General features: G+C 40.2%; 4 protein-coding genes across 6 annotated transcripts; 1 reads left to right on the forward strand and 3 right to left on the reverse strand.

Annotated features, from left to right (window-relative positions):
- On the reverse strand, positions 999 to 4709 carry LOC105169630 (guanine nucleotide-binding protein subunit beta). The gene is made up of 6 exons (XM_011090082.2): positions 4395 to 4709; positions 4137 to 4231; positions 2609 to 3033; positions 2145 to 2502; positions 1865 to 1978; positions 999 to 1265 (listed from the first exon to the last, which is right to left on the reverse strand). The coding sequence occupies exons 1-6, from the start codon at positions 4498 to 4500 to the stop codon at positions 1230 to 1232; spliced, it is 1134 nt and encodes a 377-aa protein (XP_011088384.1). The 5' UTR covers positions 4501 to 4709; the 3' UTR covers positions 999 to 1229.
- LOC105169631 (glucan endo-1,3-beta-D-glucosidase) lies at positions 5330 to 8632 on the reverse strand. Of its 2 annotated transcripts, XM_011090084.2 has the most exons (7): positions 8267 to 8629; positions 7594 to 7968; positions 7231 to 7514; positions 6380 to 6703; positions 6044 to 6218; positions 5810 to 5865; positions 5330 to 5559 (listed from the first exon to the last, which is right to left on the reverse strand). In XM_011090084.2, the coding sequence occupies exons 1-7, from the start codon at positions 8355 to 8357 to the stop codon at positions 5491 to 5493; spliced, it is 1374 nt and encodes a 457-aa protein (XP_011088386.1). In that variant the 5' UTR covers positions 8358 to 8629; the 3' UTR covers positions 5330 to 5490. The 2 variants fall into 2 exon arrangements, with proteins under 2 accessions (XP_011088386.1, XP_011088385.1); XM_011090083.2 differs by having other exon boundaries at positions 5810 to 6218; positions 8267 to 8632.
- Positions 9563 to 13835, reverse strand: LOC105169632 (cyclase-associated protein 1). Its single transcript, XM_011090085.2, has 10 exons — positions 13311 to 13835; positions 12791 to 12959; positions 12633 to 12697; positions 11400 to 11703; positions 11168 to 11315; positions 10965 to 11074; positions 10801 to 10856; positions 10644 to 10700; positions 10269 to 10412; positions 9563 to 9942 (listed from the first exon to the last, which is right to left on the reverse strand). Exons 1-10 carry the CDS (start codon positions 13587 to 13589, stop codon positions 9856 to 9858), a joined length of 1419 nt encoding a protein of 472 aa, XP_011088387.1. The 5' UTR covers positions 13590 to 13835; the 3' UTR covers positions 9563 to 9855.
- On the forward strand, positions 14140 to 17584 carry LOC105169635 (BTB/POZ domain-containing protein At3g05675-like). 2 transcript variants are annotated; one of them, XR_002287597.1, is made up of 3 exons: positions 14140 to 15534; positions 15698 to 15811; positions 16911 to 17049. XR_002287597.1 is itself a non-coding variant. In XM_011090090.2 (2 exons), exons 1-2 carry the CDS (start codon positions 14314 to 14316, stop codon positions 17187 to 17189), a joined length of 1500 nt encoding a protein of 499 aa, XP_011088392.1. In that variant the 5' UTR covers positions 14141 to 14313; the 3' UTR covers positions 17190 to 17584. The 2 variants fall into 2 exon arrangements, 1 of the variants encoding a protein (XP_011088392.1); XM_011090090.2 differs by lacking the exon at positions 15698 to 15811 and having other exon boundaries at positions 14141 to 15534; positions 16911 to 17584.

Genomic DNA, 17630 nt, shown 5'->3' on the forward strand with positions numbered 1-17630 from the left:
GGGGGGTGGGTTTTTTTTTCCCCCCCCCCCCCCCCCTTCTGTATTTGTTGGTTGAGGGACGCAGCAGTAGGGTTTTGTTGTGTAATTGAGGTGAGAGTTGTATGGTGGTAAAATAGATTTTGTATACGCGATTGGCTTCAACTGACCCTGAGAGAATTCCGGCTGGCTGGGCTGGGGTGTATCCATATATTCTTAGGATCAATTCTTTATTAATTTCCTCCCATACAACTATGGAATTTGATGTAGGTTTCCTGGAACCTTATATATTTTTTTTTGGACAGTGTTAATTAAGCATTTTCGTTATCAGTTCAGGACTTTCTTGAATAACGGGTACCATGTAGGCTAAACTTGGAGTAAGTTGTTTGGATTAAGATCCAGTAGGTACGAGGTTCAGGTGTCATACATTTGACTTCTCTTGGTTAAAAATAGAAGGAAGCTTTAGCATATACCAACAGTTGATTCACTTTCAACTTTGGTAATCCGACGAAGTTCATTTGTTATAATAAAATCAAGTGGGTTACACTGATCATCTACTCGTAAACGATGACATTCCTTGGATGATTTGGAATGCGTTTGCAAATACATTCTAAATGGATTTCTATATAAGAATTGAATTGCTACCTAAGAATATCCAATTGAAGATTACATGCTTAGTTATGAAGTGGAACTTTGGAGTAAGTGAGAATGTGTATTTACTTGCTTGTATTTTGAGGAAGTAAAAATTAGTGATTTTCGTGGAATATATAGTCTTCTAAAAAAGTAGTTATTCATTTGAAAAAAATAATCGGTAACATGCACTTGGGGTTGCATGGAATCCTCAATCTCTCAAACTCAACAGCATAAAAAAGAAAACGTTTGGATTTCCTCAGAAAACGTTAGGGCTTCCCGCATTATTTTAGTTATGAAGTTATCAGATGGAGATGGAGATGGGCCCTCAAAACAATAGCATTAAAAAAAAATAAAAAAGAAAAGACTGAAGTGATTACTCCAAGAGTCAGTAAAGAGAAAGACTGAAGAGCTTCATGGAACTGATCAAAAACCCTTGCCTATGATTTTCATTTATCTACTGAAGTTCTGTCAGACATCACAAAAATTACAAGAAATAGAACACAGCAAGCAACAAACCGAACGCTGGAAACATTGATAGAGGTAGCATCATTCCTGAAAGGGATTAGTGAAAATGCCCATTTGCTAGAGGAATCAGAATAGAGAATCGCAGTCCCCACTACTCAGATCACTTTTCTGTGCCCTCCAAAAGCCCAAATCTGCCAGGGTCAAATAAATTGTAAAATTGATACTGATTTAAATTCGAACTGATATCCCTTTCAAAAAAAATTCGAACTGATATGACAATATATATGACAAGATACCGTATCCGTGGTTGTAAACTGGTGGCACATGTAGCCCTACCATGATAGTTATAATGACATTGTTTTGAAAGAGGTGATAAAAAAGAAAATAGGGACAATTCCACCGCTCACCCTTAAGGTTTAATGTAATTACACATGGACCTCCTGTGGTTTGGAAATTTGCACCTAGTATCCTGATGTTTGTTTCTACCCAACAAATTGATTCATCCATTAGTAAAACTCACAAAAATTTGTTGAGGTCAACTAAAAAATTGAATTTCGAACTAGTCCGTAACAAGTCAATCAAAGATAAATATGAATTTTCATTTGACTTTTTTGGCAAACTCCATGAGTTTTACCAACTGATGAATTTATTTATTGGATGTAAACAAACATTGGATACTAGATATAATTTCTCAAACTACAGAGTCTTTACGATAATTACACCAAATCTCAAAGGTGCGATGTAATTATCCCAAAAAATAAATAAGTTGTGACCCAACTTCAATACTAACCTTCAGGTTCGTGTCCCAACTTCCTGTACATAGTGCACTCCCATCAGCTGACAGTCCCAGACAGCTGATCCGACCATCATGGGAATTTTGAAGTGATCCCAAGTCTAAAACCACCTATTTAAGGGGAATGTTGGTTAAAAGTTAAGCAGTGCATAAAGGCATTCGTGACAATGGAGACAGCAAAATAAATTGAAGACAACGCCCAAAAGCACAACTAAGATGGACAACTCTGTAGTTTGTTGACCCGAATGAAGACAGAGCAGAACAAGAATACATATACCTGTGCCAATAGAGTGTCCCAAACATAGCAATCTCCATTGTTGTAACTGGCAAAGAGGAGGCGGCCAGAGATGGAAAATGCAATAGACGTCACATGAGGGGCCTCATTATCACCGTGTGGTTGATTGTACACTTGTAGCTGGTGCCCAGTTCTAATGTCAAACAGTCTGCAAGTTCCATCATCTGAACCTGTTCCAAATCTATTTCCATCTGGGAAAAACTTTACAGTGTTAACATCACCCTGATGACCATGAAAAGTACGCACAGCTCGACTAGCAACACGAGTATCCCAAAGACGGGCTGTTGAATCACAGGAGCCAGACACAAACATTCTGGAGTTGGATCCATTAATTGAGACACTGAACAAGAACAGCATTGGTAAAGTTCTTGATAATGAAATTGACTGAGAAGCTTAGTAAGCTAAGCAAAAATTTCCTAGATAAACTGGAGAGATAGCCAACATACCTTACAACGTCTGAAGTATGGCCTGATTGAAACTCTCCTCCGAATACAGATGTCCTCAGGCCAGTAGTTATATCCCATAGAACACACGTATGATCACCGGAAGCAGTTATCAAGTGTGTATCTTCATCTGGAACATACTGACATGATGACACATAACCCTTATGCCCGCTAAGCATTCTGGATACTGGCATATGCCCGTCATTGTCAGTTTGAGTGTTCAGGTTAAAGATAGAGCACATACTATCTAGGCCACCACAGGCGACAGACTGCCCATTGGGAGAGAAGGCACAGGTCATCACCCATGCACAAGGTAGCTTAATTGCATGAGTCTTCTGGCTTGTAAGAGCGTTCCATACTATTAATCTGCCATCTTGAGATGCACTGACAATGCGATTTCTTTCAGGAGTCCAATCCAGTGAGTGCACCTATGTTCATTTGATAACAAAATGTACGCCTAACTTAAATTTGATAACCAAATTATTCAAGAAGCACAAACTAAATTGTTGAACACGCAAAGTTGATTTTAATGTCATACATGCTCAGCTTCAAGCTTCATCAGTGATAGTCAATCAAGGACAAGTGATCTAATTGATGGATGTGTTGAAACATTTGGCATTGCCCACATTTTAGACTTTGTTACATGCATGATAGATGCTATACACAACATATCACAGAACCATCAGCCATCAGATCATGTAGAAAACATAATTTTGGAAGCCACGTGATTTTTTTCCGCAATTTGCGGTGTTCCATCTTTTCGGGCAACAAACTTGGCATCCCTAGTGTACGAATGATATGCTAACTGAACAATAATACAGCGAAATTGAGCCAAAGATCGCTCTCCTTGTTCAATAGCCTATAAAATAAAGAGGAATGAGCTGGAAGGCGAAAAGAGAACTCTCCTTGCTCATTAGCCCCCAAAACGTCTCAGATTCTAGTGGATCTGAAAATTCATGGCTAATGATTTAAGGACTTATCACCCATACTGCCTCCATGGATGGATGATATCAAAGAGCATAGCAACATATTTCTACACAATAGTCTCAAATACAGCCCAAGATTAGAACATGGGTTACATAAATGTGGTGTATCCCTCTGCAGTAAATACCAAAAGACGGCTAAATTCCAGATTTCTAAATATAGGAGAGTCGGCAACTTTCTTGTATTCGAATCTTAACTTTAGTTCAAAGCTGGATGCTAGTTAATGAGTCAAATATAGAAAGCAGTCTTAGCTATCGTCATGTAATCAGAAGTATGCACCAAATATTCCTGAATTCGCCAGAGCTATCCAAATGCATATTACAAGTAGAAAGACCATTATTTGACTCATAAACAAGAAAACTAATCAATGCAATTCCGCATTGACAAATCAAATTTCCGTTACTAAGAATGGGAAACATACAAAGTGGAACAATAATAATTACATTTATACACACGCAGAGATATGTATCAAAACGTGCAGGTTTTGATATGCAGACACAAAATTGCTGCATCCAGAATTTCGAGAAATAATGTAAAAAGGACTTACCTTGCCTGTGTGCCCCTGCAGAGTCCGGCAACAAACCAGATCAGTCGGGCCAAAAGTCACTGGAGTCTTCCCCTGCGACCGGGCGTACCCCGCAACTAAAGAGAAAAATAAAAACACAATATTAGACAGATAATCAACTACAACAAAATTCGTGCCAGAACAAATAGATCTGAGGACATAAAAAAACAACTAAATTGATCTCTGACGAAACCACAAAAATAAACTGGAACAGAAAAGAAGAAAAAAAGGAATCGGAACCATCGGTGTCGAGAAGAAGAAGACGCTGCTGCCTTAATCTATCTCTGAGGGAATTAACGGTTTCAGTGGCAGCCATGTGCCGCTCCTTGAGTTCAGCAACTGACATATCCTTTTTTAACCAAAAAAATCAAGGAGAAAAATTCCAAGTCTTAGCTCCTGAGATTCATTTGAACCCTAAAATTTTGATAATCCTACACAACACAGCTGGGGATTTGAGATAATGAAGTGTAGTTCGGCGTTGGGAGAGGGAAGACGAAGACGAAGACGAAGAGGGATTGAAGGGAGGTGGACAAAGTGTAAAAGCAAGGGGAGAGAGAGAGAGAGACTGTGAGCATTGACTGATGGGCATGGCGGGGTCCACTGTTAAGTGATGTGGATTTGTCTCTATAGTGACTCTTACGTGGCATTTCGACCCAGCACTGAGGTTTTGACTCGGGTTTTAATTCCAATTAATACACAATACTCAATTAGATCAAGATTTGAAGCTGAGAGTCGGAAGTTGTTCTTGTTGGGTGACGGTGAAAACGAAATACAAACTCCCAACTACCTAACCTAAAAGACATCAACCTTACGTTGCCGGGAATCGAATCCGGCTGAAAGCCAGACATCCTAACCGCTGGACAAATTTCTGGTGGTATATATAATAATGAATGATGTAGGTTTGGTTTGGAAACTCGCCATTATATATAAATATTAGTTAGAATTATTATGCAAAATAAAGTAAAGCGTATGTCAGCACAGCACGACATCAACCTGTTGTTGGCAGACTACATTTCATCATACCATTATACCCCCTTTCCGTTATTGGAAAGTTGACAAACTGTAACGATATATAAAATAATTTCCCCCCTTTTGAAAACCATGGCATATTTCCGTTGCAGTAAACACCAAAATTCAAATTCAAATTCAAATTAAATGTCAAGAACCGGTGTTAGTGGATCTAAATAATCCTTTACATATTATTCAATAATATTTATGGACACAATATCGAAAGAATTTTTGGTACAATAAAACCTACATATAATACTTCTGGGCATTATTCTGCCGTAGGATTACATCAATCGCTACCAACCGCTACTATCGCCCCTTGGATTATTTAGCTACCAAAAATTCCCAAGTCGTTGTTGTCATGTACTTCCACCAGGGTAAACACAAGCATTGTAACCTGCAATAGAAAGAAAGATAATCGCGACAAGAAATGATAACATGATCAAATAAATGTAGCAAATTGATCAAGACAACAACAGGAGATGTAGTGCCGCTGCTCTAACAGGATACTATGTTCCTGGTTTTTTTTTGGGATCTCGCTTGAATCAACGCCGTGAAAATTATTTTGTCGGACAACTTTATTTTGGTCACCTCAAAAGTAACCAAGAAGATGATGAAATTTACTCGTGCAAATACAAAAGACTTACTAGGATTAGTAGTAGTGATGGTGGCGGTATGCAGGAAGTCGCAGTTCCAGGAATTCCTGCCAGCAGATTGATATAAGAGATTCATAGCATAAGCAGCATGTGATGCAACAGTAGTTGGTTCAAAACATGCACCACCAGGTTGAATTGGACTACAATCTATGCCCTGGCCACAAGCATAATCAAGATTTGCCTGCAATTGAGCATCAGATATGCCAGGCCTGGGCACGCACCAACCTGCAGCTATGGGGCTTGGTACTGGGTTCACATCCGGAGTTGTGGGAGTTGTTGGAGCTGGATTCACTACCGGAGTCGTGGGAGTTGTTGGAGCTGGATTCACCGGAGTTGTCGGGGCTGGAGTTGCGGGAGTTGTTGGTGCTGGTGCTGGAGTTGCTGGGGTTGGTGCAGGAGTCTAGGCAGATGAAAACGAGACGAACGAAAATGTTATTAATCTGAATTATGAGCTGAATAAGCACATGGAGACTCATGAAATTCTAATAATACAAGCACACAAAGTGTCTTAGTAAAAGCATCATTTCGTTAACCACTCTAATGCCGAACGAGTTGTCTCACTTGTGTGCTCTTTGAGAGACCAACATCATAAGTCATGGAAAGATCAGGTTTAAAAAGTCCAAATGACCTCTCCGACCCAGGCCCAGGTTTCAAATCTTCGTCATAGAGTGCAAATAAATAGGTGTCAACAGATTTTCCAGGCATGAGCGGCGTGCCAACCATTGATCTGAGGTGGTTTATCAAGTTCCCATTGTAGGCTTTTGCATTGTCCAAACTAGGGCCGACCTCGTTAGCATCTCCTTTGTAAGGCCAACCTGTCTCAGCAACCACAATCTCAACATCCTTAAATCCCATCCCTTTCAACGCAGAGTGCACAGCATCAACCTAAGAGCATTCATTTATTACCAGAGAAACTTCAGTAATAATTTTCACAAGCAGCAAATACAGTGCTTGCTTAGCTTTTGCAAAAAATTCTATCAAACGCAGACAGTAACATACAATTTTCATTTTCAGTTTGGCAAATGGAATTACGAAAATTGGGAAAACTTACACAGGAGCAATAATCATTACACTAAAAGTAAATTCAAGCAATTACTGAAGGCCAAGTACACATATTACAGCACTTGGATGCTTTAAAGCTATCATTTTTAGCACAGAGGGACACGAAAGTTGTGCCCCAATATCCTTGAATATGTGGTCACGAAATTCAAGCTGCAGTATGAATCTTGAAACAATTTGATATAATTTCAAAGATATCCTCAATCAAGAGCCACAACCTCAAAGGGCATTATGATACGATCAAAGTTTACATGCGTGATCATTTTAATATTGCATTGGCACCAGAACCCATGTGGGATTCAATTTTCCGTGTTTTAATCCAATATTACGATGAAAATCCTCAAAAAGATTACCTGTGCATCAAACATGTTCATGTACTTGATGCCAGATCCTGAATCCACTCGTCCAGCATTGGGTTGGAACAAGCAAAAAGCAAGCGTGTCGGGCCTAGGATCACTTTGATATGCAAAGAAAGGGTATGGGTTGATCATAAGAGGCGAACCATTTGCACTGTGGAACTGTAGCAACGCCTTCATTGTGTCGCCATACCCAAAAGCACCTGATGATGGCGGGTCTGATTGACTTAAAACCGCCATGGAATGTACCGTTGACACCTTGATTTTCCCACCCAATGATGCTGCAATTAGGTTTTTACTTTGTAAAATTTTCAAAATTGAGCATATATACCGAGCAATCATCGCAATTTTGACTGGTACCTGCATTGAGGGCGTTTTGGACATTTTGCATCGCCGGCAGGAGCTGAGACACCAGATTCTGATCCGGTGACGTCACCACCTCGTTGCCGACCGTAACAACAATAATCTTGCTAGCCGGGTAGTAGGGCAGCACGTTTGAGTTGATCCAATTACCCGCGAAATTCGGGTCGGAAGCGAGCGCCGGAATATCCCCATTGGCGGCTCCGATCACTATCCCGATGCCGGTGTTGGCCAGCGCCTTAATGATCGCCGGATCGGCACCGTACAACCGCACCTTCTCGATGCTCGTAGACTTCAAAAGCTTGGCTGTGGCCTCCGGCGGCGGGAGATTATCGGCCACCTGGCCGTAATTCACACCGATGAAAGACTGCGAATCTGGACGGCGGAGCAAAAAATCAGAGTAAAGGGTCAAAGTTCGTCTTTTTCAACACAAAAAATTGAACAACCGACGCGCTTCACGGACAGCGGTTTAATGACTCGAGAAAGCCTGCTCTTTTAGTACTATCAACTGAACAAAAAGTGTTCTTCTCAGCATCAACCAACCCATTTTTCCAAAGCAAACAACACTTTCTTACATGAACAGAAAAATACACATATATATACGTATACGCACTGCAAGAAAAACAAGAAATCTTGGGAACTAAAACTAAAGAGAGCAAGGAATATGACTTACTGACGGAGTGAAAAGACAAGAGTGAAAAGGAAAGAATCAAGAGTAACGCTACAGTAGTAGGAGGATAAACTTTCTGCATGATTGGAGCCATGGCTGCGGCTACAATATATCCACAGCAACTGATATTTATGTGCAGAATAAGATGGTGTAAGAGAATATTGACAAGGGAGAGAGGAGGGGGATAATAATGGGTTGTGAGTGTATCGTAGTTAGGAAATTGCAGTGTAAAGTGTGGGGGTTTAGAATAGAAACGTGGGGTATGGGAACACTGTCTAAAAGAGACAAGGATTTTACCTGAATGGTAAGAAAAGGGGAAGTGGGGAGATGCTTTTTTATATGCGGAGGGGGGGCTGATGCTTCTGGTTTAAGATGAAAGAAGAGGCCATATTAAAATGATTCTTTATAAATTGAATTAATGACCCGCGCGTGTGTTCTCTCCAGCAATAAGTTGGCATGTTGGAGTCGCTGTGTGGAGTTGCGAAGTCGGCTCTTTGGTCAGTTTGTGTACAAGTCAGTCAACTACTGACTTTAGCTTTCCGCCTATACAACAATTTTAATGTTCTTTATTGACCTGTCCAAGACTAAGACCATACTATTCAATATTTTTGGGGTACCAACGTATGTTTTCTATTTTAATAACAGTAATAACATTCATGTATTGAATTAATATTTGAAGTTGCATGTGATGTAGCAACGAATGTTTTTTTTAAAAAGAAAACAATGATGTTAGATTTGAAATGCAATTATGGTTTCCTGATTTTGCCTTCAACGGTCTAATTATGTTCTAAAGTGGTTGAGATTATAGCCAATTAACTGAGTTGATGATGTGTTGACAATTAAGATTGGAGTAGAGGGATGTGAATCGTTACGTAGTCCATGAATCCATAATGCAGATCTTGAAACTTCTAACACCCTAAACTACACTTATGGCATCCTTATGAACCAATAAAGTTAAGACTTGAAAAGTATGGTGAGATAAATAAACAAAGAATTGGAACCAGCTGGCGGTGTAAGAAACGCAAAGGCCAAAAGTCGCACTTCTTTAAAGTGGGAGTTCCCCAGCATGATGGGGGTCCCCCAAAAACAGAGCATTTAGGGGCCGTCCTTGCTGTCTGGTTTGTGAATCAACAGGTTGGGTACATTTTAACTTCAAACTTAATAAAAACAAAAATAAATAGTTGGACAAAAGACCAATTGTATAATCTAATAGTAAATTAGGGGGGAGGCCTAGGTGCCAACACATGTTTTCTTAAGACAAATACACCGCTAGAAAACTCTACTTTGCGTATAACCTTGTAGAAGCGAATTCTGGAGAACTTCATTAAGGAGATAAAAAGGAATTTGAGTTCTCGTACAAAGACAACCTCACTTGAGGGAGGTAAAAGATAGGTCTAATAGTGCCTTCAAAAACAGACTACTAGCAGAACACAAGCACAATACAACAGCTCTGTGAAACTGAACAGTAAATCCTGAATTGGTATAGTAATCGATCAATGAAAAAGATTTTCAAAAATCCCCAAGCTTTTAAAAGGAAAAGATGAACAAAAGAGGAAAGAGACGCTGTTTGATGATTTTTCAACCCTATCCACTTAGCCACCGGAGTGGGACACTGGAGTAGTCTCGAAGTGGCCATCCTTGTAGGCATGGACATATTGTTGAGGCAAAGCATGCTCAACCTGCAGCAGTGAGCATTTGCTTTAGGTGATTCTATGTAATACAAATTTGACATTGAATAATTTATGGGAATTTATTTAGTCGTCTGGTTTTTCTTGCCCCAGCTTATGGTACAGTTAAAATTGGATGCTTAAGCATTTGCTTCAGTCAGCTCTAGATGTGCTTGTTTCAAGAAAGAAGTTTTAACTGATTAAGTAAGCAATATGGAGCATGTATGCTATATCATTAAAACCAATCTGATTACTGATAATAGTGATTTTGTTGGAATACAATTACTGCAGAGAATGTAAAATTTTAGTGCTAGGAAACTAGAAGGATTGAGACATACCCAATCACCATCTGGCTCGGCTCCAGGCACCAATACATTGATTTCACTTGACTTTGCTGTTGTAATAGAAGCCTCTAATGCGTCTTTGCTCAAGTACAATTGACAACCCGCAGTATTGTCTACTGAAATTGTTGGAGCTGAGCCCTACAAAAAGCAAATACCAAACAACAGATGGTTATGAATTCCATTCAACTAATTAAATGCTGCTGCTGGCTGGTCCTGTGTTCTTGGCAGCCAGGCAGACTATTAGCCACTGCTCTCTGATTTCCGATTGTTGAAAGGACAATACAACATGAAGACAAGATGGGATATCTTCACCTTTGTGCCACAAAGAGAGAGAAACCACCCCAACCTTCAAAATAATACGATAATTACCTGACATTGCACCTCCACCGAACTGCAATTGACAATCTCACAAGCGGCCACAACATCCTAGTCCACGTGTTTCAGAAGAAAACAAGTCAGTTAACCTTATAGCATATGATTTAAAATTTTTGGATAACTTGCCGCACTTAAATAAATTCTCATCAACCTTGAACACCACCCCCATTTTAGTGCACTTGTCAACTGTTATGTTGTTTACTTTCCCTGCATGTATCCCACGTTAAGCTTTCATAACTTTACTACAAGAGAACTCAAGTCAAAATACCAACAGCTGAAAACGCACCTTATGAGCAAAAAGATATGAAAATGTACCTTGGATCTGCAGAACTGAATTTTTGCACCCAAAGACATACACAGACTGCTTTGCATCACAATCGCCAATTACTAAATTATTTTGTCCAGTTTGATTTTCAACCACCCATCTGCACACAACATGACACTTAAGTACTTAACTGACAAAGGACTCAAACCTTAGAATCATAAATCCATCAATAAGCATAAAAAGATCTACTCACTTACGACCCATTTGAAGCTCTAATTTTGGACGTCCTGTCTTCGAAATAGCAGGTGGAGCAGCACGACCTTCCTTTTCGGGAAGACTAACAACACCACTTCTGTCTGCTCGGTTTTTGCTTTTCATATCATCTGTGACCTTCCGTAAACCTTGAAGCAGAAAACAATATACATGATTGGACAAAAATGAATTGAAGTATAGATTTGGGAAATAGACAGCAGAGTGATAATTACCAGATGTTACTGGTTTTCCAGAATTAATTTCTGCAAAGACAGCAGACATCCCTTCTTTGGGTTGCGATGATGAAGGTGTTTCGGAACTGAAAAGTGAAGCAGGTGGAGGTGGTGGAGCAGCAGGAGCACCTGGAGTGGGGGCTTTCGCTGGGGCAAGCGTGGCTATCTTTTTTGTGCCACTCCATACAGGGCCGAGTGGATAGTGCTTCTTCACGTAATCCCTCAATCCAGGTAAATAAAGCTCTTTTAAAGCCTTTGCCCACTCAACATGATTTGCGTCTTTGTTTCTATATTCAACAAGAATCTAAGAGAAGAAATAGAAAATATCAGAACTTCCATGCCCCAATTATCAATGAACTATGGTGATATTGATATTCCTAGCCCAGTATATAAAGAAGTCTTCTCCTATCCCTAAGGGGTTGATAGCAAATAATCAAATATTCCAAACTAAAAGGATGCAAGACATTGTTTTCATATTAAGGAGAAGATGACGAATTTCAAGTACCAGAGTGACAAGGCAAACCTATCTAGACACAAATCAAATGACATTAACTTCATCTCCCCAGTTTTGTTCCATAATACCTCCTGTGTTCAACTGGAAACTAGATTCTGTTCCATAATTCTCTTTTCTCTGTCCTCTCTCATTTCTGTTTACCACAATAGGAAAATATCTTAAATGACCACGGAGATTTTATAAGGGCTCCTACTCATAAACTTCAACAGTGTTTATTGATGATAGCTTGGAGAAGGAAAAAAGATAAATTTCAATTAATATTGTTTACAAACCCCATAGTAATTTCAGCAAAAGCACTGAGTCAAGTAATATACTGAAAACACCGCCTCAGTTTTTCAAAGAAGTAGATCCTACAGACATAAATTTCAACAAAAAGAATATAACAAGCACCATCACAAGCAATCCGCTGATGACAACAGCTCACTTCTTCTCTCAACAAAAGAAAAAACTGAAGTTCCTAGTAATGTAGTAATACCAATTCCAAGAAGTTAGACATGGAAAAGCATTCTCTGCCAGGAATATATACTCACATGTATTAGGCATCTAAATTCCCTTTCCGAAAATCATCATGGGCATTTACTTGGAGAACTCAGTTTTCCAGTGGCATAATATAGTATAACATGGCACTTTTTAAGTTCTCAGCACATTTTCGATTCATTTTCCTGTTCCCATTGCTGGAACACGTGCAGTCTAAAGTGAGGAAAGTTCAGAACTATTACCTTGTTACAGTAAAACTCAGCCATTTGCCAACTTTCTTCGACGTGTGCGATAGGCATGCTCATACCTAGAATGAGCTAGTAGATTAGTTATAGTATTTGTAAAGGAGAAATTAGCTAATTGAACAATCCAGTGAACAAGTCTGATAAATATTTCTTACCACAATCTTTTCCAGTATATGCAATCCATGCCAAAGCAGCCAGACTATCAGCACCAGTCTTTAAGTGGTGGAAATAATCAGATCGCTTTCCCTCTGTCAATGCAGAAGCTTTAGTGATCACCTCATTCAACGGCTTAAGAAATTCCACCAATCCAGCCATATCAGGTTTCTGCGCAGATTGCATAAGTACACTGAGACTCACAGCAGAGCAGGTGCGCGGGCACACACACACACACACATTTATGATTGAATCAACAATATTTAACTATCCATCATCACTTTAAAGTAGCCATACAGATTCCAGAACCAAGTCTAATGGTATCAACTCTAATTGGGATCCATGCCACATGCATTTCATTTAGAGACACGAAATAGAGCTTCATAACAACACAACATAACAGAAATTATCAAGCACCAAATAACTGATTCCAGTCTCTTGACTATATTATTATTAAACTACACACTCCACACACAAACAACACACGAGTAAAACAGAAAGAACATCCCAAATGCTCCTGACCTGACTTTGCTTGGTCTTAACAAGAAGCTCCCTCTGCACATTAAATGCTTCTGCAATAAACCTAGACACATCCAAAACCTGTCCCCCAATCTTCTCCCCGGCGCTTGTAACTCGGCTAACGCACTGCGAAATCAGATCGTCGAATGCCACAATCGACGGATCCGCAGCAGCCGCATCTCCGCTGTCCTCCAGCTCAACTCCCCGCTGAAATCCTCCGGCTGAAAGCGCCTCCAGCCGCACCACGGCGGCTTCCAACCTCTTCACCAAGTTCTCGTCCATATCCTTCCAGTACCTCTCCTCTCTAAAACTTCAGATACAACAGATCTATAAGCGTGTAAATCACTGGCTGTCCATACAGTTTTTGGTATTTTTCGAGGACCTTTTCCCCCTTTTCGCCGAAAGGTGAAAGGTCTTAACTGGAATGTTAATGGTGTGGGCTGCACATATCATTTCACAGATAATAACCGGAATATATTTATTTTTTTCCTTTTTTATCAGAAGAGTGGAGGGAGTGTGGGGTTTGCACGTTTCGGCTGATTAAGGCACTTAGCGTTGAGGAACACCTGTCGGGAACAAACAATAAAAGCACCAAATACCGCTTGAAAGCTTCGGCTCCAAGGGCATCTTTGGAATTTAGGTTTACCATATTATTATTTTCTGGATTAAAAAAAATGGAAAAATAGTTGGTGGTAGACTGGGCCGTGTAGTGTAAAGAACTGGCCCAATAAAGAAAAGCTCCGAATCAGCCCATATTTGGGTTGGGCATCACAAGAGCCTGTTGTGACTATTATTCAATTTAGTTATTTTTAAAATGGGTATTAAATAATAGCATCATTTGTTTGTTATTTGTACGCGAAAGCATGGGAGCGTGCAATTTTCTCAATCCATCTGGATAGTATTGTTCAATCTCAGGCTGCACTCTACCAAAAATCTTTGCCGACTTCCGTTTCTTCTCTCATTTCCCTGATTCCCGATTGATCGATCAATTGTACGCCTTCACAGAATGACGACCGGCGGTGGGGCGCTGAAGAAGAAGCAGCGCGTCGGCAGCAATAACCGCCTTTCATCCACTCTCGCTGACCTCGATTCCTCTCTCTCCGACGGAACCCTAGCAGAAGGCTCTTACAAACCGCCAAGCCTCCGCCGCTCCTCCTCACATTCTCTCCTGCCAATTGTCTCCTCGTGCGCCGGCGGATTCAACGACGCTGCTACTGCTGATGTCATTCTCAGCCTTCTCCTTGATCAACAATATTCTCAGTTCGAACTGCCGGAGGCATCCTCCGATACCACTTCGCCCCTCGATCAGTCCGAGATTCAGATATACCTTCATTCGCATGTTCTTCGCCGATCGAAATACTTTACGGCACTCCTCTCTGAGCGCTGGCAACAACAGAATGAATCATCTTCTAATAATTCCGACAATGCCCCGAAAGTTTACCGGTTCAAGCTTTCCGTTCCAGCAACAACTGATTCTATAAACCACCACTTAACAGTCCTGCAACTTCTTTACTCCGATGATTTATTGTCTTCTATAGAAACCATATCTACTGCCCTTAATTTACTCCCAGTCGCACTTGAATTGCTTTTCGAGGAATGCATTAAGGCTTGTGTTAAATTCCTTGAGGCAGTTCCCTGGTCTGAAGATGAAGAGAAAAAGATACTAAATTTGATTCCCTTTTTGAGCGACGAAGAGTCAAAAGAGCTCCTTGCTAGGGTTTCTCCTCTTAAAATTGATTCATCGGAGGAAATGCTTCATGGATTAATACTTTCTGCAATTCACAATCATCCAAATATGGCTTTTGCGAAGGCATTCGTGGCTAAGCTGTTGAGGGATTTCTCGTCGAGGGAGTCGGCAAGGAGGGTTTTGGATAAGGCGTTTGAGAAGAGTTTGAGGGTTGTGAGGCAGTCTTTGGAAGAGTACTCCAGTCCTGATTTTAGAGGGGATCATAATGAGACTGAGGCCATTCAGAGGCTGAATTTGCACACAGCAATGACTAATGGAAAGCACTTGCTTTGGTTGGTAGAGAGGATGATTGAGCTGAAAGTTGCAGATACAGCTGTCAAGGCGTGGAGCGAGCAGGCTTCTTTTACGGCAGATTTGCAGAGGGCATTTCGCGATGATGCATGGAGGAATATTGTTCCTAGCCTTCCTGCTGTTGTGCTTCGTTGCACTAGCAGGCTTGCCAACGCTGTTGCCACTGGAAATATTTTAGCTACTAGACAGGTTTGCTTCAACATTTTGCCCTCATAACTTGATGTGCTGTTCGCTACTGTGATTGTTGAGTGAAAGTTGAGATTGATATTGTTGCTTTTGGATCTTAAAATTCATATTAGCTGCTATAATTTATGGTTCCTGACGTGTAGCTATGCTGATTTTGAATTGTAAGTAATCTTTATGCTGGCATTGGCCGTACCTGTGCAAGTGTCACATTAAGATGTAGCATTTGGTGACTGGGCTGCCAACTCAACTTTGAATAGTAGAGTCGAGATTGAAACACGTAGTAAGTATTGTCTTTATTATTTTAATGCTCCTGGGCATGAGAATCTTACGAGAAATCTTGATCATTACCATGCACATCTTTACATACCATACAAATGAGAAAAAGAATGGCATAAAGTAGTCACTGGAGAAGGATACATGTTTGCCAGTATAGCTGACACATTTGATCAAGTTTAAATATTAAATAAGAGCTACAACTTTGACATCAGGTTTTTTTACGGCATCATAGCCTCTTTTGGATGAATCACCTTTATTTTGAAGAAAAGAATTTAAGAGAATGTATCAGAGCTTTGTGTGACAAAGGCATCATGTCTGTCTACAAGATAATGTCGTGTTTTGGACATATATTCGGCTAAATGCAAGACAGATGATGTTGAGTAATATAAGCAATATTCATTTGTCTCAATATATTAACTTTTTTAATTCATGTCAAAATCGATCCTTCTTGAAGATTGGGAAAAGCCATAAATAGATTCCCTTGTCTTTATCCTTTCATGATTGCAGCACCTTTCCTCATTCTATTCTCAATCTTGTGATATAAATGCACATGCCATGTGATACATGCATCTTGCGGAAGGAATAGAGGGTAATAACGTTCTTATGTGTCATGAACTGTTTGGCAAAATGCAGCCCTTGTGTTGCTTTGACGAACCTATAGGTGCCGCCACCCCTGGTAAATAGTTCACTAGAATTGCCAAGACTTCTAAGGTTTTGGATATCTAAAATAAGCAAAGAGGAACTGTTTCCCGATCTATTTGCTTTACAAGAAAAATTGTACTCTCCCAAGAATGAGAAAGTAGTAATTTTATGATGCTGCAGTACATAATTTGGCAGGGTGTGGTCTATGGTACAAATTTAAGTTGGTCTACAGTACTTTTACCTGGTATTCTAGTCAATTGAAAAGGAAGAACATCCCTTTTACATGTTAATGTGCAGCCTAGTGAAACCCCTGTAAATTCTTTCTCCATTAGGTCTCAGAAAACTATGCTCGTAGCTAGTTTATCTTTGACCTACCGGTGCACATAAATTATATATCTTCCCTTGTAGCTTGTCATAGACTTGTCAGTTCATGATCAGCTTTGCTACGCTGTGTGCAACAGGTTAGAATGAAGCTTGTGAGAGATTGGCTTCCAGTGTTGATTATATGCAAAGACAGTGTCTCACCTATGGGGCCAAATCACAAATCACTTTACCTGGAGCTGGAGGAGACATTCTTGAGAATTATATCTACACTCCCTTTGTCGGATGCTCAGGAGTTGCTGCAGCAGTGTCTTAGCTTTTCAACTCGTAATGTCGACGACTGCCCTCACCTGGTTGCTGCTTTTACTACTTGGTTTCGCCGTGCAAACCGACCCCCACAGCCAGACTTCTGTGAGTGATGCCAGATTTTGCTGTGAGAATCATGGTATCTTCCTATGGAACTTAAAAAAACCCAGTGAGTTTGCACATCAAAATGGAACTCCAAGGTGATGCTGTAGTTGTACATAAAGCTTCTGTACTTAAAAGCTGGGCTGGTGGCTATCTTGCTCATTAACCTTCTAGAAACCAAGCAGCCGTAAGTTTTCTGCCGAGTCAGGATCTGTTTGGCTTCAAACTGTATAACTGATATTAAGCTGTTGTAGAGTTTCTGAGGCTGTTTAGCATGTAAATAAAACTATCATGTGTTTTGCCATTTATGTGGATTCCCAGGAGAGACTTGAGCCTAAACTATATCTGTAGAGTATTGTGCTTCGGTTTGCTATTTATATACTCTCTGGTAAAAGTTGTCTATAAATATATCAGTGACCATTTGAAGTCAACCTCGTGGAATTGGACTCACA

This window comes from Sesamum indicum, linkage group LG8 (assembly GCF_000512975.1).
Source record: "Sesamum indicum cultivar Zhongzhi No. 13 linkage group LG8, S_indicum_v1.0, whole genome shotgun sequence".
Taxonomy (NCBI): Eukaryota; Viridiplantae; Streptophyta; class Magnoliopsida; order Lamiales; family Pedaliaceae; genus Sesamum; species Sesamum indicum.